This window comes from Protopterus annectens, chromosome 4.part0 (assembly GCF_019279795.1).
Source record: "Protopterus annectens isolate FY-2018-M chromosome 4.part0, PAN1.0, whole genome shotgun sequence".
NCBI lineage: Eukaryota > Metazoa > Chordata > Ceratodontiformes > Protopteridae > Protopterus > Protopterus annectens.
In genome coordinates, this window is record NC_056733.1 from 939283595 (window position 1) to 939308381 (window position 24787).

A 24787-nucleotide genomic window follows, 5' to 3' on the forward strand; every position below is an offset into this window, starting at 1 on the left:
CATGTTTTAAAGGGACAAATATTTCTTTAAAAATCAATCATGTTTGATTCTGCTATTTTATTGGCTATGGTTAATAGATATGTGTATATAAATATGGTTGACTGAATGTCTTTTAATGTGAACCTGAAAGCTTTGCTTTTTTGTCATTAAATTTATTTAGTATGTTGTCGAGGTGGTTCGTTTTATTGTGTTATAACCGTTGTACCTATTTCCTTACTTCACTATGGCTCTTATTATTTATTCGTTAAAGGGCTTGTCACCCCCAGACATGACTACGTTTCGTATAATATTACAAAGAATTTCCCTTTTGTAGAACATACTCTTCACTCCGACCGCCAGTCAGACTATGATTCAGATGGGCCCCCTGGTCTATCGCCTACATGGCTATCCCCATCTACCATTAATGTAGAAGTTTCTATTCAAGCCATAAGGCTGAAGTCGCAAGCCATAAGGTTGATGGCGCAGTGGTGCAGCGGTTGCGTTGTCAGCTCACAAGAAGAGGTTCTCCGGTTTGATTCTTGGCTGGGCTGTCTTCTGTGTGGAGTCTGCGTGTCCTCCCTGTGTTCGTGTGAGTTTTCTCTGGGTGCTCCAGTTTCCTCCCATTTTACAAAGACATGCATCTGGAGCATTTCTCCCCAGACTTCCACTGAAAATTGGCTCATTCTAAGTCAGACTTTCCCAGTAAAATGTTAAATAAATAGACCTCAGTTAACATCTTTGGCATCATTAATTTTTTGAACACCATTTCTCTGATTCCTTTTGGAAATGGCATCCAGGAATTGTATAGTCCAATTCAGATCTCCTATCTTTTCCGCCAGACATCAAGTATTTTATTTTATGTATGCTTTTGTTAAAGGCATGTCCAGCGATGACACAATGGTCCAGCCGGTCTTCTCCCTAACTATAAAAAAAAGCCTCTAGAAGCAAATGGAAGACATTGGCCCTATCTCAGCTTCTTCTTTTGCTATCCTTCCCTTTCTTGCTAGCCCCCTTTAAGGAAAAGGTGTGTTTTCTCTATTATTGAAAATTCATTTATCAACTGTATCTATTTTTCACTCTGGAAATGAAATTCTTTACTTTATGGCTTCCAGATTATGTAAAGCTTTCCTGAAAGCAGTCTTGCTTAGACTTCCAGTGACAGCTCCTTCTTCCCCTTCAGATCTCATGGTTATCCTTCAGGGACTGATACAGAAAACCTTGAACCAGCAACTGTCATATCTGATTTCTTTATGGAAAACTTTTCTGTTGGTAGGAGTTTCCTTGGCAAATTAATTTCAGACATTTAGGCCTTGTTTGGCAGGCCTCCTAACATTGTTTTATTAAGTGGGGTGTTTCTGTAGACCGATCACTCCTTTTTAACCATAGTAGCCACAGAGGTGAAGATTAATCATCCATATGACTGCCAATTATCGTTCTCAGTTTTTCTCACTACAGCTAACACCTGTTACAACTACTTGAGGTCTGTATACAATTATGTTCATATTATATGATACTAAACATTACAGAAAGTCTGACCAGCTGTTTATCTCCTTTTTCCTTCTAACCGTTTAGGTTAAGCAGTCTTTAAGATTACACTGGCCAGATAGATTACTGGCTGGGTTTTCCCTCAGTTTTTCCATAATGCTTTATAATTGCATAATATTTTAGAGCCCATTCTACCAGATTGAATGTTCCCGCATCTACCTTTCTCCCAGAGCTTCTAGCAATCTTATTTGTGCTGTAGCCACTTGCTGAAAGACTCATTTGTGACAAATTATACGTTGGGCATTGTCCCAAGTCACAGAGCTTCCTTGGGTTTGACAGTGCTCTGGCATATCCTTCTTTGAGGGCCTCCCAAGAGTTATGTTGCTGGGGATTCTGATCCATTAGTGAGGAAGAATGAAAAGGACGACATTAGATAAAGACGTTATGTACTTAGCATAACGTTCCATCGGTGTTGTCTGATGTCCTTCAAGGATGCATCTGCAGTCCTAACAAATGGGTTGTCCTGCCTCAGGCAGCCCTTCGGTCGGCCGGATTCCAAAGTCTGGGTCTGGCCTCGGCTGATGTCGCGCTTCACCCGACGTCATAGCTGCTGTTAACCGGGTATAAAGGCATCAGCCGACGCCATTTTCCTCAGTCTTTCTTGCCGCGTGGCGCCCGAAGCAGAAGCTGTTCGCAAGTGCCGGTCGGTCAGAACCAGAGATTGCTACTACCGAAGACTTCTAAAAAGCTAAGTACCCTGTTGGGGACTCTTTCTTGCCTCAGCCGATGTCAGAAAAAGTGAATAACTGTTTAACTTGTGGGAAACAAATACCTCATAAAGATTTCCACTCTTACTGCCTACCTTGTTTAGGCCCAGACCACGACGTAGCAGCTTGTCTAGCCTGTGCTTCCTTCAACCGACGGACACTTAGACGTCGGTCGGAGTTTGCAGAGGAGTTTTTCGCCCGCTTTTGCTTACAACATGCCGCCGGAGACTCCGACTTCACAATTAGCTAAAAGCGTAAGGAAAAGGACCGAGACTCGCGTCCGCGGTTTCGGCCGAAACCGCGGTTAAGCCAACCGCGAGTGTCTCGGTTTCGGCTGAAACCGAGTCCTCGGTTCTTCCTTCGGCCGAAAGCATGCCTCCTATAACCGAGGCCTCATCCAGCATGGCTGAATCTGCTACTGAAATTCCACCTGCTCTTACAGGTTCTCAGGATTTATCAGATACTATCCCTTTAGATATATCTACTCCTGCACGTGGAGCTGCTAGGCCCCCTGCATCCATGTCAATTAAGGCTTTTACCAGGGCTAAAGCAGCTAAATCAACAAAGACCGTGCCTGCTAAAACCCCCTCTCACAGGCCTAGCTCTAGTACTCAAATGCTTAGTCTAGCAGAGGATCTCATTTCCTTGATCAGGGGATCCCAGCCTCACCCTGACAGGGCCTCTCACCCCCCTCCAGAGAAGAGGCCTAGAGCAGAGCCCCCTGAGCCAGTTTCGACAGATTACTTCTCTGATGATTCAGAAAATACAAACCCTCCAGAAGGCCCTTATTCTCCATATGAGGACTCTGATGCAGAAGACTCCATTCCTTCTGCCTCTCCTCCTGAGGAATTTTCTTTTGGGGAAACCTTGCATGCTATGAGAGAACAATTTCAATGGCAGGGCCAGGATTTTTCAGACTCTAGGAAAAGGCTTAGGACCTTTTTACATTTGCCACAGCATAGGCCTTTAGCCATTCCTCCAGTACTTACAGTTGTGGATGATGCATTTAATGATGCTTGTACTGCTCCTGACGCTCTTCCTCCGGCCCCTGCTAAGCCCGACAGATACTACAGGGTTCCGGACACACATTATCACTTGTATAAGGCTCCTATTGCAGATCCTGAAGCTATTTCACAGGGCCCCAAAGCTATAGCAGCTGCCTCTGCCAAAAACCCCCTCCCCTCTGAAAGAGAATCTAGGGCCTTAGAGAGATGGGGTAAAAAAGTTTATACTTCTGCTACTCTTTCAGCTAGGGCCTTAAACTGTCAATTCCACATGATTCAGTATCAGGAATTTATGTTAGATCAGCTAACTAAAAAACTGTCCTCGCCTGAACCTTTAGACCGAAAGTCCCTTCAGGAATTGGTACATAACATTCAGCAGGTCAGTAATCATTCCTTAAAATGCGGCTATGATGCTCTGGAGGCTTCCTTTAGATCAGCTATGACTGGTACAGTGATCAGAAGGCATGCATGGTTAAAAGAGCAATCCTTACAAGACCATGTAAAGTCAAAGCTCCTAGATGCTCCCATGGAAAAACACAGTTTGTTTGGCTCCCCTGCACAGCAAGTGTTGAAGAAGGTGGAAGAGAAAGCGAAATCTGTCCAGACAGTCAAGGATTTCTTACAGGTCCAGCCTCCGAGGTTTAGTAGGAACTGGCCTTCCAAGAATTGGTCCTTTCCAGACACCACCAGAGCACAGAGAGGCAGGAATAGGCGCCCAAGAGGCAGAGGTCAATCCAGAGGTGCCTACAGGGAACGTCAGTGGCAGCCTAACAACCAAAGAAGTACTGCCACAGATCCAGCCACTACCACTTCCACAGGACAATCACAGTGACTTGGCTCTGAAACCACCTACCAGGGAACAACTAGAAGCATTCTTAGGCGGAAAGCTAGCCTTATTTTCAGTAAACTGGCATTACATTACAGGAGACAAATGGATTTTACAGACAATAGACAAAGGTTACAGGTTTCACTTCCATACTCTACCAAGGAAGAGAGGAATGCCAAACCTACCTCCAAATCAAAAGACAAACGCTCTAGAACAAATACACCACTTACTAAGGATGAGAGCTATAGAAAAGGTACCGTCTATGGAACAAGGACAAGGATTTTACTCCAGACTTTTCCTGGTGCCAAGAAAGGAAAACCAATGGAGACCTATTCTCGACCTGTGCGCTCTGAACACATATCTCATTGTTCCAAAATTCAAGATGCTGACCCTACAGCAGCTTCTTCCCATGCTGGGCAAGGAGTCTTGGCTGGTAACTCTAGATCTCAAGGAGGCATACCTGCACGTCTCCATACGACCAAATTGCAGAAGATACCTCAGATTTCTTGCAGGATCAGAGCATTATCAATTCTCAGCATTGCCTTTTGGCTTATCTACTGCGCCCAGAGTATTCACGAAATGCCTGGCATCAGTAATTGCTCATTGCAGGCTTCAGGAATTCAAATTTACCCATACCTGGACGACTGCCTGTTACAAGCGGACAACAAAACAAATTAACAAAAGATTTGAGAAAGGTCATTCACCTATTGCAAGCCCTGGGATACACAGTCAACATAAAAAAGTCAAGGCTGATACCATCCCAAAGGATAACTTTCTTGGGTGCAGAACTGGACACATCAAACCAAATGGCATTCCTCACAGCAGAAAAGCAGAAGCACCTACCACTGTATTTCATGGCATTAACAACGCAGAACCAGCTTACAGCAAGGAAAGTCCTGCAAGCCCTGGGTTACATGGCATCCTGCATAATATTGATTCCACATGCCAGACTACATATGAGGAAGTTGCAATGGTACCTAAGGAATTTATGGTCTCAGCACAAGCACAGCCTAGAAACCCAAATTCCAATAATTCCATGCCTGAAGCAAGAATTCCGATGGTGGGCTCAGGCCTGTCAATTGAACAAAGGACTGCCCTTCCACAGCCCTCACCCAAGCCAGACTATCACCACGGACGCCTCAGACCTCGGTTGGGGGGCACACATGGTGGACAAGTGCATACAAGGCTTATGGACTCAAGACCAGCTGAACCTACACATAAATCAAAAAGAGATGCTGGCAGTAAAGCTGGCAATTCAGACATTCAGACCGTTTCTTCAACAGGGTCATTTGCTGATAAGGACGGACAACACCACAGTTATGTGGTATATCAACAAGCAGGGAGGCACACATTCATATCCTCTATGCCGGGTGGCAATGGATCTCTGGAATGTGGCCCTGAACCTCAACATTCAGCTCCAGGCAATATTTGTGCCAGGAAAAGAAAATGTACTAGCAGACATCTTAAGCAGAACTACCACGGATGCCCACGAATGGATGCTGCATCCAGACATCTTCAAATCCATTACAAGGAAATGGGGACTACCAGAAATAGACCTATTTGCATCCCCACTCAACCACCAATTGAAAAAATTCTGCACAAGGACATACCACTCACTTGCTTGGAAGGTGGACTCCCTATCTTTCAGTTGGGAAAACCTGACAGCATATGCATTCCTTTGATGCACAAAGTGCTACTGAAGATCAAAGAAGATCACCCAAGGATCATCCTGATAGCTCCAGACTGGCCGAGGCAGCATTGGTACCCACTACTGAGGAGTATGTCTCAGGAACACGCATGGCCTCTACCCCTAGTTCCTTTACTGCTAACACAGAACAACTTCAAAATCCTGCATCCAAACTTGAAAACACTGCAGCTAGCTGCTTGGAACATTGCATAAGACAAAATAACCCAGATTTATCTCAAAGGGTTAAAGACATTATCTTGGAGGCTCGCAGACCCTCAACAAGAAAAACTTATTCAGCAAAATGGAAAAGATATCTCATTTGGAGTGCAGCAAAAGGAGAAAATGTATCATTAGCAAACATAGCTAACATCCTGGAATACTTAGCAGAGCTTTTCCACAATGGCCTGTCCTACTCCTCCATTAAGATTCATGCGTCAGCAATTTCAGCAGAATACAACATGGATCCTCCAGTCTTTTCTCATCCTCTACTCAGGCAGTTCCTGAGAGGAATTAAAAATGTAAAGCCACCAAGGAAGCCACCATTGCCTACATGGGACTTGAACTTTGTGTTAGAAAAATTGACACTTCCCCCTTTTGAACCAGCAGCAACAGCAGAATTACAGTACTTATCTTGGAAAACTGCTTTCCTGCTTGCAATCATTTCAGCAAGAAGGGTTTCTGAATTACAGGCATTAATGGCAGTACAGCCCTTCCTTATCTTCCATTAGGATAGAGTGTCCATGAGAACTAATCCTACTTTTATGCCAAAGGTGGTCTCCAGGGTATCATTAAACCAAGCAATCCACCTACCTACATTCTTCCCCAACCCACAGAACAGGGGGGAAAGACTACTACATACCTTGGATGTGCATAGGCAATTGCGCTACTACCTGGACAGAACCAAGAACAATAGGAAAACTGACCAGCTTCTGGTAGCATATGCAACAGGAATGGAAGGAAAAGCAATTTCAAAACAGACAATCTCAAAATGGATAGGAAATTGCATTAGATTTTGTTACTCTTATCATGGAAAGACATCTCCAGAAAACATCAGACCTCACTCCACAAGGGCTACAGCCACTACTACAGCTTTTTTACGAGGAGTAGCTACCAAAGACATTTTAGAGGCTGCTACTTGGAGCTCCGTGCATACATTTGCCAAGCATTATAATCTACCTTTATACTCCAGATCCCGAGCAGGTTTTGCCACTGCTGTTTTGCAAGGGATCTTAACTACACCATAATCTTCTTAGTACCTCCTCCCCCAGTTTGACTGTGGTATTCTACCCATTTGTTAGGACTGCAGATGCATCCTTGAAGGACATAGTACAGTTTTGTACCTACCATAAATGTAGATGTCCGAGAGGTATGCATCTGCAGTCAGGATTACCCACCCTCCTTCCCTCTGTGGTACTCCTAGGGTATTTGCCCATCTTGTAGCTAGCTGGGGGAATCTGTTATGGTGTATTTGTTTGTATATATGTACATACATGTTTATTTCTATTTGCTCTCTATTGTTTGGAAACATTTGCATTTATCCAAATTTAGCCTTCCTAGAGGGCACCTGGCATCTGGGGCAAGAAACACTGAGGAAAATGGCATCGGCTGATGCCTTTATACCCGGTTAACAGCAGCTATGACGTCGGGTGAAGTGCGACATCAGCCGAGGCCAGACCCAGACTTTGGAATCCGGCCGACCGAAGGGCTGCCTGAGGCAGGACAACCCATTTGTTAGGACTGCAGATGCATACCTCTCGGACATCTACATTTATGGTAGGTACAAAACTGTACTTTTTCATTCTTCCTCACCTTCCCCCAACCTTGTTCTTCATAAAAAGGTTTTTGGATGATGTAGGTGTTTTTATGTTCTAAGTTTGAGTCTTAATATTTTCTTCATCTGTCCTGTCTTAAAAACAGTAGGCAGCAAACTCTATCTAAGGAGTTGGGGACAGTGTAGTGCATTATGGGAAGAGGGAGGAGCTTAAGACTAGGATTGAAGTCTTGAAAATGCAGCTGAGCTGGATCCGAGACCCATCAGTGAGGAAGAACGAAAATGGACAACACAGATGGAAGGTTATGGTAAGTACATAACTTTTTTTTTTAATGCATTCACTTCAAGAAAATAAAAATAGACAGGATGACAGTGGAAGGGGATAACAAAGGAAATTATAAGAATGTAAATGCCTCAGTCAAGCAGGCAAGCACAGATGAGCCCATTAATAATAAAAATAAAATAATGGATCCAGTGTTGTCTTTTCCATTTGGCTTCATCCTCTAGGTTGGACCTGGTTCCAGTGCTGGCCTTTTCTGAGAGACTTTGATTCCAGAGTTCAACCTCCATTATCCGTAATGTGTCCCCCATCCACCCTAGATTTCATTTGCCACCTTGAGAGATTGCAGTGCGATTGATGAGGTCTTGTATATTGTTTTGGTCTTTGACCAGGCTTATGAGTTTCTTCACCCATTAGGTGTTATCTGTGATAGTTGTTTGGAATTGATTGTGTTTGTAGCTGGTATTTTTTTGTGCATCAGCCAGGTTTTTTTTTGATTCTTATGGCATTGCACCTTTTTGTGATTGTTAAAAAAAAGTTAGATTAGTGGTGTTGTTACTACTGTTGTAATGTCCCTTCTTCTGCAGAGGCCATAGGTAGTTAGCTAGTTAAGTAAATAAGAAACTTTGCTGTTGACTTTTTATTTGGATAACGTCTGCATGCACTGTGTAATTTTTCTTTCCCCCTCAGCTGTTGTTACTATGGATGAGAAGGATAAAGGGTTTAAGAAGTGCTTGGCTTGTGGAAACAAGATATCTTCTCAGGATATACGTTATCAGTGCATCTACTGCCTCAGTGGATTGTACCTCAACATCGAGTGCAGTATTTCCACCAGATTTGAGGGTTAGGTACTTAACGAGTGCCAAGCAAAATATGTATAGAAGAGGTTGTTGGGCCTAGAAAGCTACTTCTGCTACTCCCACCCATCACCTATGAAGAAGCCTCACAAGCATGATGGGGGTTGTTGCAGGGAAAAGGACCCAAACATCCAGGAAAAATAAAAGGGGGACTGCAGATGAGTAGCTCCCAGTCCTGATCAGCCAGATCTGAAGGTCCATCGATCTTTGGCTCCTCCAACTGCTTTGGTGCTAGGGTCAGGTCCTTCGTCTTGGAGCCAATCCTCTATGATAGTGACACCAGGTAAATCAGTATCCCCTGTCTTGAGTATCTCCAAGCCCTTTGTAGCTAAAGGTGGGGCTGTTTTCTGGTAGGTTACACTCCCCCTTCTGTCCAGTCAGTCCAAAAGAATTCTTGCTTAAGCTTTCCTCCTCTTCCACTCAGATCCGAACTTCTCTAGTTCAAATCTGATCGTCAGACCCCAGTTCCATAAGAAGGGTATTGAAGCCTCCAGTGGTTTCATCAGGTCGGTCGGTCTGCTTGGTTGGTAGTTTGAGGTCTTTCGATTTGAAGCAGTTGATATTCTCCTTCTTGGCAGGCCCAGATTCAGCCAAGGTTCCTTCCTGCCACTTCAGCTCCAGTGCAGAAGGGTTCATCTCGATCCTTCACTTTTCATACCCTTGGCCCTTTGGCAATCAGGTCACTTTGCTATCGCTGAGGATGGCTTTTGCAACTTGTCCACTTTGCACACTGACTCCTTTTTTGGCATTCTCAAGTCTGGCAACATCAGATCACCTCAGAGCTGAGAGTTCGGGGCCTTGGTTTTGGAGTTTTCCCTTCCGTACCTCTGGACTCAGCAGTTTGGTTGTGGAGCAAGTTGAGTTGGCAGTGAAGACAGGCATCTCACTGGGATCTTCTGGTCTGAGGAGTGTCTGCTCCAGGCATCTGTCATTCAGCATCATAGAGAGGGTTTCCTCTAGGTAAGAGATGGATTGGTCAGCAATAACTGATCATCCTCTCCCATCTTGCACATCATCTTGCTCAGGGACTGCCCACACCTGTGTGCCTCCAAGTTACCCTGCCTCCACAGTCCCTACCTCTTCCTTTTCCCCTCTTAAATCTTCAGTCTGGGAGGAGCACAGGAAGAACCATTGCAAGAGGGGAAGCACATGGATTCTCCTGAGGAATTACTCACCAAGAAAAATGGCCTTGATAAAGGGGAGGATTCGCCCAAATCCCCCATGACAGTGCCTCCTTTGGTGATGATCTGGAGTTCTTTCGCCAGCATGGGGGCTAGACTGCTGAAGCTCCCTTTCCAGAGGAATCTATGTTTTTGGAGGCCTTTGTCTGGGCCCATCCAAGTCCTGGGTAGTTCCCCCTCCAGACACCATAATTGATCTGGCATCACAGAGAGCATGGAGAACACCAAATGTGGTAGTAACAATCCACAAGAAGCCCATTAAGATCTTAGCACTGCCTAAGGACAATCCACATTGGAGTAAAGGGCCTGCAGTTGATCATGGTGGCAGTCAGCAAAAGGAATTTTTGGAAGTGCATTCTTCTGTTCATCCCCCAAACAGGGAGTCCAGGTCTTTGGACCGTTTAGGAAAGCGCACTTATGTCTTACCAACTTTTATGCTGAGAGTTCTAAACTCTTTGGCTCATTTGACAAGACTTCAGCAGGACCTAACGTCAGAAGTGTCAAAGGTAGTGAAGATACAGCAGACCCTGGAGATAGAAAAGACTCTCGAGGCATAGTTGTCAGTCATGCAGTCTATTACTAATGTGTGTATACATCTGCTGCCCTATGCAGCTAATGGCATGTCTTGTGCAGTGAGCACTGGAATTGCTAAGCACCAGCATCCCTGGGTGCGGTTATGTAATTTTGCAGACTGCTTTAAGACATCTTTGTCAGAACCCACTTCAGTTCTTCACTTTTGCACCCAAAAGTCAAGGACATATTAACTAGAAGTGAGGAGGATGGAAAGATGCGGTCTGCTGTTGGCATGTGCTTTGCCCATCTCCCAGCAGTCTTCTTCAGGAATCAGAAGGGGAACAAACACCTCTTTTTTACATGTTATAGCAGTCTTTTCAGGACACTCTTGGTGAATATTTCCCTCAAGGAATGGATGCCGTCTAGGAACAGAGGTGGTGCGCATAATCAAGGCTTCATGGATCTTGGATGTCCATCCATACCTTTATGAAGCACTACAAACTGGTTGCTTTTTTCTATATCCAGAGCAGGCTTCACAAGGACCATTTTCCAGGGGCATCTGGACCCCTTATTCTTCCTCCTCCCAGGTTGGGTAAACTTTGGGAATCTGTCCATATGCCAGTAAAGCAGTGTCTTTGTTGAACATGGTACAATTGTATAAGTTTCACTTACCTGTAACAGTTGATGTTTTTAGAACATACTGCCTTACTGGCAGTACCCTCCCACCATTCCCCTTTTTTTGGGTGTATGTAGTTCATAGATGTATACTAGGTCACCAACCACTAGGGTCCTTATAAGCCTAGCCATGCAACCCAAATATGACCTACAAATTTGATTTATATAAATTTGATTTATATAGGGATGATTTACTAACTGTCTTTGTCCATCAGGGACATGAGTAACAGACCAGGGATGAATTTCTGATTACCCATTCATTGGTCCAAGTTGCACTTAAACAGGGATAGGGAGGAGCTCTGCTTCAAATGGTTGAGGGAGACTGTTCCAGAGAATGGGAATTCTCTGAGGAACCCCCCCCCCCTCTCTCTCCAGTGTCTCCTATTTATTTCACAAGCAAAAGTTAAGTCTTTTAATCCAGTAGTTCTGATGTATGTTTTGCAGATGTACAACAGGTTCATCAAAACAGGGTCCAGGAATGCCTTGTACACCAAGCAAAGATCACCTCTTAGAAGTCTGTATGATACCAAATAAGGAGATAGGGCTTTCAGGTGATCAGCAGAGGACATTGTGTTGACTGCCTGTATTCTTTTTGTAAGGAACTTTTGTGGACCTTCCAGTTGTTGCATGCGTCTGGTCAGGTACAATACCGAAGGGGGCATTATACTCTATGCTAGGTCTGATGAGGGCTGAGTGCACCTCTGTAGACCTCAGTTCCATACCATTGCTTATAACTTGAGCAGTATAGAAGGATGTTTTTACTACCTTGGACAAAGGCTAGGTTACTATCTGCATGAATTCCCAGATATTTGACTGAATCAACTTTTAGGAGAGTTTTATTGATGACCTCGTTACCTGGGGTGGTCAGCTTTGCAAAAGGTACTGTAGTGCATTTCTTGGTGCTGACTTTTAAGCCATGGCTTTGGCACCAAATGTTTGTGTTAAACCTTCATGAAGGCTGGCAGGATTAAATAACTGCTCCCAGTTTGCAGTCATCTGCAGACTTGGTTAGCCAGCGGTGTTTGACAGTTTTGATATCCGAGAAGTAGATGGCAAATAGGAGTGGGCCTAACACAGAGCCCTGTGAGACTTCACTGGTGACCAGCCTCTTTATGGAGTTGGCCTTACCAGTTCTAACCACTGATTACTGACTAGGCTTGTTATAGTCTGCAGACTGATGGCCTAGTATTTACCTATGAGCATGTCTCCTGGTGATAACTAGCCTGTGTTTCCCGGTGATAAGTAGCCTGTGTCTCCCAGTGATAAGTAGCCTGTGTCTCCCAGTGATAAGTAGCCTGTGTCTCCCAGTGATAAGTAGCCTGTGTCTCCCAGTGATAAGTAGCCTGTGTCTCGCAGTGATAACTAGCCTGTGTCTCGCAGTGATAACTAGCCTGTGTCTCGCAGTGATAACTAGCCTGCGTCTCGCAGTGATAACTAGCCTGCGTCTCCCAGTGATAACTAGCCTGCGTCTCCCAGTGATAACTAGCCTGTGTCTCCCAGTGATAACTAGCCTGTGTCTCCCTGTACTCATTAATCTCGGTATTGCACTTCGTACTTCATTAATCTCAGTATTGCACTTCGTACTTTATCAATCTCGGTATTGCACTTCGTACTTCATCAATCTCGGTATTGCACTTCGTATTTTATTAATCTCGGTATTGTACTTCGTATTTTATTAATCTCGGTATTGTACTTCGTACTTCATTAATCTCGGTATTGCACCAAGTATTTTATTAATCTTGGTATTGCACTTCGTACTTTTCCACCTTCTCCTAAAACCCACAGGAACAGTGGCCAAAGTTATCAGAAGAACATCACTTGAAAATGGGGAGTTAGCTCTGCCAGTGGAACCTCATCATCTGGATGTGGTCTCCCCTCCCCCAACACTTTGTCAAGTCTTTCCTGTTCTACAGAAAACAATGCCAACTTGAGGTAGAAGGCATAACTGTATTGCCAATCCCTCACTTCATTAACAGTGCAATGCCAGCATTAATCACAGAATACAGGAAATATGTAAGCAAAATATACAGGTGTATGACACAAAATGTGTAATACGCTGCTAGCACAAGCATTGCAGCTGTGATGAAACAGATGTGGCCAGCTTAGTCAGCATTGGCCCCAGTTCTACCAAAGGCAGATCCGCTGCTCCAGTGTGCCTCAAACTACTGCCACTAAGAGCCACCCAGTTAGGGTTGCAGCATCCTTGGACTTCAGTAAGATAGTTAACAAGGAGCAACCATTGGCATCTTAGCCGCTGACTCCAGATGTCATTAATTGGGGCCCAGCTGATAAGCCTTCAGTCATCTGTCAGTTGTTAAGGATACTGTACTGCTAAACAAGAAGAAGCCCATCTGATAGATATGGGTAGCTGACTATCTTCCAAACAACATTTTATTCAAAAGTCCATTCAGCTGTAGAAGATATATGCACGCTCTTTTAAGTGCATTTGATGTCAATGTTAGGAATTTTGAATGTTGTGTGTATGGTTTGTGGGATGGAGTGGTGACATGTGAGTGAGTTTGTTTTAGGGTTAAGGTCAAGATTTGGTAAGGGGCTAGAGTTAGGTATGTTTGTCTTGTTAGGGTTGTAGACTGGGTAAGTAATGTATGTTTGCTAGTGTTTCTGAATTAGGATTAGAGTATGGGTTAGTTAAGGGATAAATGCAGTGGTTTGTGTGTGAATGTTTTGGAGTATGACTAAATTTGTTGAATGTAATTGGTTTAATAGAACAGTAGTGGTAAGCTAGTGTGTGGGTGGGTTTTTTAGGCTTAGGGTAAGGGTTGGGTTAAGTTAAGCAGTAGATTTATTGTTGTGTGTCCCCCAAGTGTTTTGATTAGTGGTACTGTTAGGAAAGGGGTTTTTCATAAGTTATTGTGTAGAGTTAGTGTTGGCATGCATGAGTAACGTGAGTCGGGGCAAAGGCCCCCTTAGCACCTTACTCATGCATGCTGACTCTAACCCTTTCCCTGCCTTCCACTAACCCTATATATTAACTTAAGAAACCCCCTTTCCCTCAGACGAATGTGGTCTAGCAAAGTAATTTGAGTTTGGGTGTGCAGTTGGCAAAAGGAACTGTTTGTTTCCTTTTTGATTGCTTGTTTTTCATACTCTTTTCTGGTCAGCCGTATCTTCTCTGACTGCAAAGTTAAAACATTTCAGGCATACAGCATTCAGTAAAGCAAGATGTCAGTGTTATGAGTGGTGAATATGAGAAGAAGTACAAGTTGTAATGAATGAATACACTGCCTTAAAATGCCAATACTGTGGTTTTCAGGGCATTTGTTTCCCCAGAAAATAAAGGAAAATCAGAGTCCCCTGTCCATGCTACATGATTTATGGAGGGAGAGTTACAGCAAAAACATATGCAGTTTTGCAGCTAATAGATACCTGGCCAAATATCGCATGTGAACCCCCCACACACACACACACACACACACACACAATGGGACGCTATCTCACCCTTCCAGGCTTTGGGGCAGGAGTAAAAGTCTGTTGGGCCAAGGACCTCTTCCCATCCTTAGAGCTTTAGAGTCTGGTTGCCTTGCATAGAACTCATGTGTTTTTTAATTGGCCAACTTGGGAGTTCCTTGATCCTCCTGGCTGCAGACCACTGAAATGGCATCTTCTAGCTGTGGATTCCGTCTGTGTTCTTACCCAGAAACAGTCCATTCTAGGTGGGCAGCCATACTTCCATACCTTCCCTTCTCTCCACAGAAAAATTACTCACAGTGACAGCAGAAACCAACCTGGCCATTGTGTGCAGGCAGTACACCTACCAACTGTTAGGTGTCAACAATGCCACAAGCCCAGCACCCTCCCTCTCTCCCCCAGAAGATAAATGAGCTGGCATCGCTCACCCAGTCTCATCCTTCCCCCCCACCCCTGATACCCAGTACCGCTAGTCAAAACTGTGTCACCTGAGCTGTAGTCAAGTCTTCATCAGGTTAGACTAATTTTTCTCTGGAGGTAATACCTGTGAAACGGGTGGGAAGTGCAGTGTGGTGTCCCCTAAATGCATTATACAGTGGGCTAATGTCTAGGTCATTCTTGGCACTAAAGTTTAGTTTGGCTGATAGTTTGCCTTGTGGGCCTGGCAGGTATATGGTTGCTGTTGTCCCTTCAAGCTCCCCCCAGGAAGCTGTAGATTCCAGGTAAATCTCTCTTAGCCACATTATTCTAATGGAGTAATTTTCTGAATCCTATCTGTTGAGTATGCACCTTTGGCTTATTTTGAAGGAAAGGGAGGACAGTTGGAACTGGACTAGGAAGAGTCCTTATGAAGAGTTCCATATGATAGACGGAAGCTGGGAGAAATGTTGTAGTCCCTCACTTTCATGTGGTGTGTTTGAGCATTTTTGGGGCTTCCTCAGATATTTCTGAGTCTAGGTGAATTGGATTAAAAGTTCTTTCTCCTGGAATTTTTGGAGTGGATAATAAACAGTTACCTTTCTGAGGAGTGCAACTAAACTGTTGCAGTTACTGAGTGTATTCTGCTTTTATCCTTTACTGTAGTTTGTTCATCGGTGCTTTGAGTAGGTGCTTCCAGATCTTACTTGATCTGCTGTTGCTAGGGAAGGTCCCTTTAGCCATTTGGGTCCTACTTCCTAGACTGCTATCCTTCCCCTTTGCAGCAGTGCAGTCAGAGTTTCTGGATAGGTGTCCCACTGTTCAGTTTTCTAAACAGCCCTGGGGTTGTTCTCTGGCTCCTTCCTGTTTTAGTTGGATGCACTGTGTGTCATTCTGCGTTGTCATTGGGATCTAACAGGGAAAGTTCTCAACATTACAAATAGCAGACAATATTCTTTTTTTAAACACCTTTAATAAGTCTGCATGTTTTAAAAGGTAATACAGACACACATACATTAGTAGAAAACAAAACCAGCCATCGTGATATTTTCTTTATCTTCATGTCTTGTACAGTACGTATATGTCTTCCTCTTAACCGTTATCCATTCCAGTATTATCTTCATGTCTTGTACAGTATGTATACGTCTTCCTCTTAACCGTTATCCATTCCAGTATTATCTTCATGTCTTGTACAGTACGTATACGTCTTCCTCTTAACCATTATCCATTCCAGTATTACAGTACGTATACGTCTTCCTCTTAACCGTTATCCATTCCAGTATTATCTTCATGTCTTGTACAGTACGTATATGTCTTCCTCTTAACCGTTATCCATTCCAGTATTATCTTCATGTCTTGTACAGTACGTATATGTCTTCCTCTTAACCGTTATCCATTCCAGTATTATCTTCATGTCTTGTACAGTACGTATATGTCTTCCTCTTAACCGTTATCCATTCCAATATTATCTTCATGTCTTGTACAGTACGTATATGTCTTCCGCTTAACCGTTATCCATTCCAGTATTATCTTCATGTCTTGTACACTACGTATACGTTTTCCTCTTAACCGTTATCCATTCCAGTATTATCTTCATGTCTTGTACAGTACGTATATGTCTTCCTCTTAACCGTTATCCATTCCAGTGTTATCTTCATGTCTTGTACAGTACGTATACGTCTTCCTCTTAACCGTTATCCATTCCAGTGTTATCTTCATGTCTTGTACAGTACGTATACGTCTTCCTCTTAACCGTTATCCATTCCAGTATTATCTTCATGTCTTGTACAGTACGTATATGTCTTCCTCTTAACCGTTATCCATTCCAGTATTATCTTCATGTCTTGTACAGTACGTATATGTCTTCCTCTTAACCGTTATCCATTCCAGTATTATCTTCATGTCTTGTACAGTACGTATATGTCTTCCTCTTAACCGTTATCCATTCCAGTATTATCTTCATGTCTTGTACAGTACGTATACGTCTTCCTCGTAACCGTTATCCATTCCAGTATTATCTTCATGTCTTGTACAGTGCGTATACTTCTTCCTCGTAACCGTTATCCATTCCAGTATTATCTTCATGTCTTGTACAGTACGTATACGTCTTCCTCTTAACCGTTTTCCATTCCAGTACTATCTTCATGTCTTGTACAGTACGTATATGTCTTCCTCTTAACCGTTATCCATTCCAGTATTATGTAAATTGAGAAGTGTCTAGAACGTTGGGGAAAATTAACAAAGAAACCAAAGTATTAAAAGCAAATAACTAGGGAGGGAGAAGTCCTAGAGTGGGAGGAGGTCAAGCAGACGTTTGGCCTTTGAGTTTATTGATAAAATATAGGTATAGGGAAAGGGACATATTGTTAAATTAGAGATCAGTTCTTGTTCAATTTATAGCCGAGTCTGGATTGGTAGCTGCAGTTTAAAAAGACATCATTAGTAGGGTATATAAAACAGTGTGTAATAACTATATAAATCAATCAAAAGAGGTTGGAAAAGACCTGGAAGTGAGAACGGAAGGGCAATATACGAAGAAACAATGGGAAGATATGTGCATGGATTCCAAGTGTGCATGAAATTCTAGGTTAGGATGTTTGCAGGAAGTACCTTGCATAGAGGTATTTTTATATCTCAAGCAGACTTCAGAGAATTTTTCTGTAGGTAGACAGCAGTTGTTGGAGGTGTGGTGGAACGAGAAGGATACTGGGAAATTCATTTTGGGGAATTTGTCAGAAATGTTGGTGGAGCAAATTATTTTAGCTAGGAAAACAATTCTTTTGAGATGAGATGAGATATTGAAGCCAAATTACCTAGAATTAGTAAGGCCCTGCGTTATAGTTTGTAAAGCTGGCAGCCGTAAAAAAACGAGAAAGAAAATCTTAATCAACCATGGCAAACTTTTTAAATTTTATAAAGGAGATAAAATAATTTTTGAGCTGAGATCTTTAGATAGAAATAAATGTAATCTGAATATTAGGTACATGAAGAAAAACAGGAAAACTACCATCCAAGGTCTCACATTGAAGAAAAAAGTTATATCCACAGAACAAAGCAAACGGAGACCTCCACGATGTAAAATGAACTGAATTTATTAGAGAACAAGCGCTTTCACGTACAACAGGTACGCTTCCTCAGGTTTATAAAAAAGACATAATATGAATGCTTTATATACCTTAGCTCAACAAATGAATCAATCAATTTCATAAAGCACTTATTCAATCGATCAATTAATTAACCAATTCATTCAACAAAACTCAACAGGGCATGGTAGAACTCTATGTTACTGGAGTAAATGTGTGTGTCTATAGACCTCTTTTTATGCCAGTGTTTTTACACAAAATCATCATACATATAAATAAAAATGTATATAGATACAAATATATATACATATAAAAATAGTACTTAAATAGAAATATATATCTAATAAAATATATATATATAAAATGTAAAAAATATAAAGCATCAAAGCACCCAAAACTGCAAGAACATATCAACTCTAGAATATGTAATGAAATAAAAATAATAAATAGCAAATACAACCATAAAGCACAAATATATTTATATAAAAGTGTATACCAATCAATTTAAATATCATAATCAGATAATTCCAAAACTGTATATATATAAATAAAATAACTAACTATAGCGACTAACTAAAAAGTCAGATTTAATATATCTATCTACGTGCCGCTAATATAGGTTTTATACTAACTGACTGGTTAAGTCCCGGTTGAATATGGGACTTCAACCTTAAAATCCAATTTAACTCTACTGTTTCCAGGTAATTCTGTCCATCACCCCCTCTCTTATTTGTATTTATAACTTGTAGGACCCTAAATTTAAAACTATGTTTAGGGTGTGTATTTATATGCTTGGCTAAAGCGTTTGTTAGGTTAATCTTCCTTATATCATACACATGGTTATATATGCGATCTCTGAACCTCCTAGAGGTTAGACCTACATAATATGCATCACATTCTGTGCATGTAGCTAGGTATATCAAATTCTTGGTCTCACAAGTGGCATAAAAATCACTCGTAAATGTGTGATAAAGTTCAGGTATAATAAATTGATGGTCACTTATAATGTATTTACACATATTACACCTTTCACAAGGAAAGGTGCCATATCTAAGTTTATTATTAATATTATTAAGAAAAACTGGGGTGTATTACTAATAGATCAATACACCAGTAACATAGTAGGTGATAAACCAACGTTCAGGTATAGAAATAGCAAGAATCTGAAGAGATTACTATGTTCTGAGAGAACTGATAGAAAAATCAATAGTACTATGGATAGATCGACCCTTAGATATGGCACCTTTGCTTGTGAAAGGTGTAATGTGTGTAAATACATTATTAGTGACCATCAATTTATTATACCTGAACTTTATCACACATTTACGAGTGATTTTTATGCCACTTGTGAGACCAAGAATTTGATATACCTAGCTACATGCACAGAATGTGATGCATATTATGTAGGTCTAACCTCTAGGAGGTTCAGAGATCGCATATATAACCATGTATATGATATAAGGAAGATGAACCTAACAAACGCTTTAGCCAAGCATATAGATACACACCCTAAACATAGTTTTAAATTTAGGGTCCTACAAGTTATAAATACAAATAAGAGAGGGGGTGATGGACAGAATTACCTGGAAACAGCAGAGTTAAATTGGATTTTAAGGTTGAAGTCCCATATTCAACTGGGACTTAACCAGTCAGTCAGTATAAAACCTATATTAGCGGCACGTAGATAGATATATTAAATCTGACTTTTTAGTTAGTTGCTATAGTTAGTTATTTTATTTATATATATACAGTTTTGGAATTATCTGATTATGATATTTAAATTGATTGGTATACACTTTTATATAAATATATTTGTGCTTTATGGTTGTATTTACTATTTATTATTTTTATTTCATTACATATTCTAGAGTTGATATGTTCTTGCAGATTTGGGTGCTTTGATGCTTTATATTTTTTTACGTTTTATATATATATTTTTTATTAGATATATATTTCTAATTAAGTACTATGTTTATATGTATATGTATATATATTCGTATCTATATACATTTTTATTTATATGTATGATGATTTTGTGTAAAAACACTGGCATAAAAAGAGGTCTATAGACACACACATTTACTCCAGTAACATAGAGTTCTACCATGCCCTGTTGAGTTTTGTTGAATGAATTGGTTAATTAATTGATCGATTGAATAAGTGCTTTATGAAATTGATTAATTTGTTGAGCTAAGGTATATAAAGCATTCATATTATGTCTTTTTTATAAACCTGAGGAAGCGTACCTGTTGAACGTGAAAGCGCTTGTTCTCTAATAAATTCAGTTCATTTTACATCGTGGAGGTCTCCGTTTGCTTTGTTCTGTGAATATTGGGTACATGTAGAACAATATTCAGGAGGAGTGAAATTTCAAGGAAGGCAGGCTTTGAGCAATTTATGCTGTGTTAAAATAAATTGTTAAGAAGTGAACCATAAATGTGTAAGGCATGTAAAGGGACATTCTCTGTAATGTTTTGTTTTGTATGTTGTGACTGTGTCTGAACCCATGTTACTGTGTAATGTCTGATTCAAAAGTAATGTGTGAAAGTTTTTTGCTTTCTGTCCTCACTGGACAGTAGCCCTTCATGGTCCCCCATTCCTGCTCCTTCACAATACTCTGATTCCAGCTCACACTCCATTTCTTCTATCACCAACCAAGAAGCGATGCCATCCCAATCCCCATGCATTCCTGCTATACAAGTATAGAGCTGTATGTGCCATATATGTATCTATATACATACCAAACCCAAGATCACACAAAGTCAGAGACTCTTCTTAGAGTCAAACCATAATATCATGTCCTTGATGACATTCTGAGTATCAGCTAGCCAGAGGCACACACAGGAAGATTTGTATCAAATTGTGAGAAATCATGTGTTTTAAGAATCAGTATCAGAAAATATTCTTCTGAAGGTTTTGAAGCCTGTAGTACCAGTACTGGAAGCCATTCTTTCCACAGCAGAATCATTTGAATGTTTTCTTTTTTGGTGGCTCACTGCTGAAAGGGTCAGTTATTTTAAATGCAGTGTTGTTGTTCCTTTTTATGTTAAGATGTTCTCAATTGCTTTTTGATTGATTTTATTTGGGGACTTTAAGTGGTCTATGACAGTGTAATGGTCTTCTTGGTTAACTTCCCTCTGTGTCACTACACCACCTAGTGACAAATGAAAGAATATCTCGTAAAACATCTACTACCCAAAAGCCAGATGGATCCCACCTAAGTAGAAACCTGATAAGGCTACTGCACTAAAACGGTTTCTGTTGACATTTGATACCCGAGACCTCAAAGTTCCCAGTACAGGTATTTTACCGTGGTTGTTACCTTATAGTGGTTGTTGAGATGGTAAAAGGGGAGAGAAGTGAAGTGTGACAGCAGACAAGTCCTCCAAATTAAACCATTAGTAAGAGCTTTTTTACTGAGTGGGAGTTGGTGTCAGACCTCTTAAGTTAGTCTCTAGAATAAGGCCTGCAATCACAAGACTGAGGAATGCCAGAAGTGGAAGAGAGAGAAGGTGCAGGGTTTGATTGTCAAGTAGGATAATAAAATAGCCCAAAAGGGCAGTTAGCCTAGTAGTAACCTATGAACCTACAAGAAAACACATGACTTGGACTGCTGATCATGTTTGAGCAGTTCTGTGATAATCGGTAATATTTGTGGAGTGAGAGAGAATCAGGCCCAGTTACTAGTTAGTCTTCTGTACTTAAGCAGTACAAGGACCCACAATACATTATAATTGTTCTTACTTAGCACCTGTTTTGTTACCTGCCCTTTTAAATTTTAGCACATTGATCCATCACAGCAGGTATAATGAGTAGAAGAGGCCCTGCAGGTGTGTGGTCATTTTGTTAAAAGCCTTTCACAGCTTTGTGAACGAGGATAGAACACAAGTACCATCATTAGTTTCTGCATGTTACATCATGACGTGTTAATTATTCCATCATGCAAAGGCTCATCATGTGGAGTTTTAACTGTTCCCTTTTCTGAAGACACGCATGGAAATGCTGTCTGTATCTAATTAGTTAGGGTAATTCAGCTGCCCCTCTTCTTACTGTTCATGTTTATCCATTCACAGATTACCTCATCAGTAGAGCACAAGCTGCTATTGACTCGATCGATTTGCTACAGTGTGGTCACACGCAGTATATGAAGAACAAATCAGGTAAGCTGCCATCACAGGCACCATTTCTATAGTTGTATGCATGAGAATGTATTTCTCTAATTTAAATGTTGTGAATTGTAGAAAGAATTCTAAAATGTGACAAGTGGAATTCTCATTTTTCATGGTTCTTGAAAGACTAAATAAAAAATGAAATTGTGTAAATTGTTAACTACAGTTGACTGGTGTAAACGTCAGGTGCATAACAGCATGTGCAGATTTCAGAACAGCAGTAGTAACTACCAGTTTATTTCTGCACAAAAGTGAATGTCACTGTGTTTTATTAATTGAAGCAGAACCATGCAAGCATCTGTGAGATTAACCTTTCTAAAGATGCCATAAAAAAGGTTATAGTATTTTATTTCATATTTTGATGCATTATTAAAGCTGGTTTGTACAGTCTAAGCTGCTAATGTGGACTTGATTCTGCAGAATATCTGAACTAGTTGTCTTAAGGTGGCAGTTTGCATACTCTGTAGAAATTCATCCTTGTTCATAACTCCAGTGGGACTGACTGGGTGCTGGTCTGTACGTGAAATATTCAGTGTGGCCAGTACTGTCGATGCTGGTCTGTACGTGAAATATTCAGTGTGGCCAGTACTGTCGATGCTGGTCTGTACGTGAAATAATCAGTGTGGCCAGTACTGTCGATGCTGGTCTGTACGTGAAATATTCAGTGTGGCCAGTACTGTCGATGCTGGTCTGTATGTGAAATATTCAGTGTGGCTAGTACTGTGCCGTACCAGTTGTTATCCTACTGTAACGGACTGTTGCAGGAATCTGGTCTTGAAAGGTAGTAAGACAAACAGACTTAAAATTAAAAATTTACTTTGTACAAAAGGTCCATGTATGAGCTAATGACAGTGATGTAACTAGCAAAACGAACCTTAGTGTTGCCGCTTCTTTAGGACTTGTTTATCAGTTAACATGGGTAATTATTTTTGTTAAACTGGCAAATTCATGTTAAGTTTTATTTTGTAGAAAGTAGAAACGAGAGTAGACCAAACACCACGAAAATTTGCAAAAACTTTATTCTTAAAACCCAGGGAAAGTAAGCGCTTTCGCGTGCCACCAAAAAGCACGCTTCATCAGACAAGTATAAAATGAACACTAAATCATTCCTTTTTATATCTTAAATAATAGCTCTTAATGAGCCAATTAAATAATTAATTCATTAAGGTGTATCAAATGATTCATCAATTGATGCATTCGCTTCTTTGATTCATCACTATTTAAAGTTGTACATATATACTTGCCTAAGATAGCAAAGCTACATTAAAACAATAGAACATTACTTTTGTAAACTGGTTAAGATAAATTTTGAAATCATAAATTAGAAGGTACATATTATTAACAGAAGTACCATGTCATTTAGAACGCTCCATTGTTTAAAGCATTAAGATAACCCGTTCTGTTCATATACTAATATATCATGCTCACTATGTACATACCCATGGTTAAAAGCATAACGTTCATTCTTATAGTATAATTCATTGATCGCCCTCATTTAACAAATAATATATATGTTGGCGACTACAATAATTTGACCAAACAACTGCATGTATCGTGATCAGCTAAACATAGAAGTGATCATTGTTAAAAAATATAAGAAATCAGATTCATAATAGAAAGACCACGAGCTAGTTAAGACACTTAAAATGTGTCTGGGTATCGAGCATCTATAGTTAGTACCTTTTACTAAAAAACAGTTTGTTGCTTTGTAAGCATTATGAAATCTAAATAGTTAAAATATTTCTAAAAAATGTATGTTAAGGATTATATTATCTAGATATTGACTAATATAAATATCATTGTATACAGTACTGCAACGGGAATAATAGCTGTGATTCAATGTCTATTCCATATATAGATGTTCAAAATCACACAATAAAAATACCAATATGAAAATATGTGAAATGTACTTATGCATAAATAAAACTATAAAAATAAAAACAATGTCATTATATAACAAAAATGTCTTAAAAGTAAAACATATTTATGACAAGTAAAAAATACAAAGACCTGAATATAATATATATATATAGGCGCCAAAGATGCCAGTGATGTTATAACTAGTCCAAAGATAACAATGTATATAAAGTATATACTATGTATTTACTATGATTTTATATTTAAATGTTAAGAATATATATGAAACCAAATAAAAACTCTATCATAAAGACTATGTATAGAAAAACAAGCCCATAGAATAGGGCATAAGGTAACATTATTCCAAAAGCCTCATATATCATATTATAATAAAAAAGTCATGCCATATAAAAATATATAAAAAAAATATATAAATATAATAAAAATATAATAAATTCTTCATATTAACAGCGTAATAAATATTAAGTAAGAAGATATTTCATAAAGTGCATCTCTATAACATATTTAGTATGCAGGTCTATGCAGGTCGATGCTGGTCTGTACGTGAAATATTCAGTGTGGCCAGTACTGTCGATGCTGGTCTGTACGTGAAATATTCAGTGTGGCCAGTACTGTGCCGTACCAGTTGTTATCCTACTGTAACGGACTGTTGCAGGAATCTGGTCTTGAAAGGTAGTAAGACAAACAGACTTAAAATTAAAAATTTACTTTGTACAAAAGGTCCATGTATGAGCTAATGACAGTGATGTAACTAGCAAAACGAACCTTAGTGTTGCCGCTTCTTTA

General features: G+C 40.5%; 1 protein-coding gene across 2 annotated transcripts in view; it reads left to right on the forward strand.

Moving 5' to 3' along the window:
* Positions 1–24787, forward strand: part of HIP1R (huntingtin interacting protein 1 related) — a 2955354-nt gene that overhangs the window by 1989266 nt on the left and 941301 nt on the right. For both annotated transcript variants that reach the window (XM_044068914.1, XM_044068915.1), the window contains exon 20: positions 22028–22114. In XM_044068914.1, the coding sequence (XP_043924849.1) occupies positions 22028–22114 (87 nt within the window). The remainder of the gene's footprint in view (positions 1–22027; positions 22115–24787) is intronic.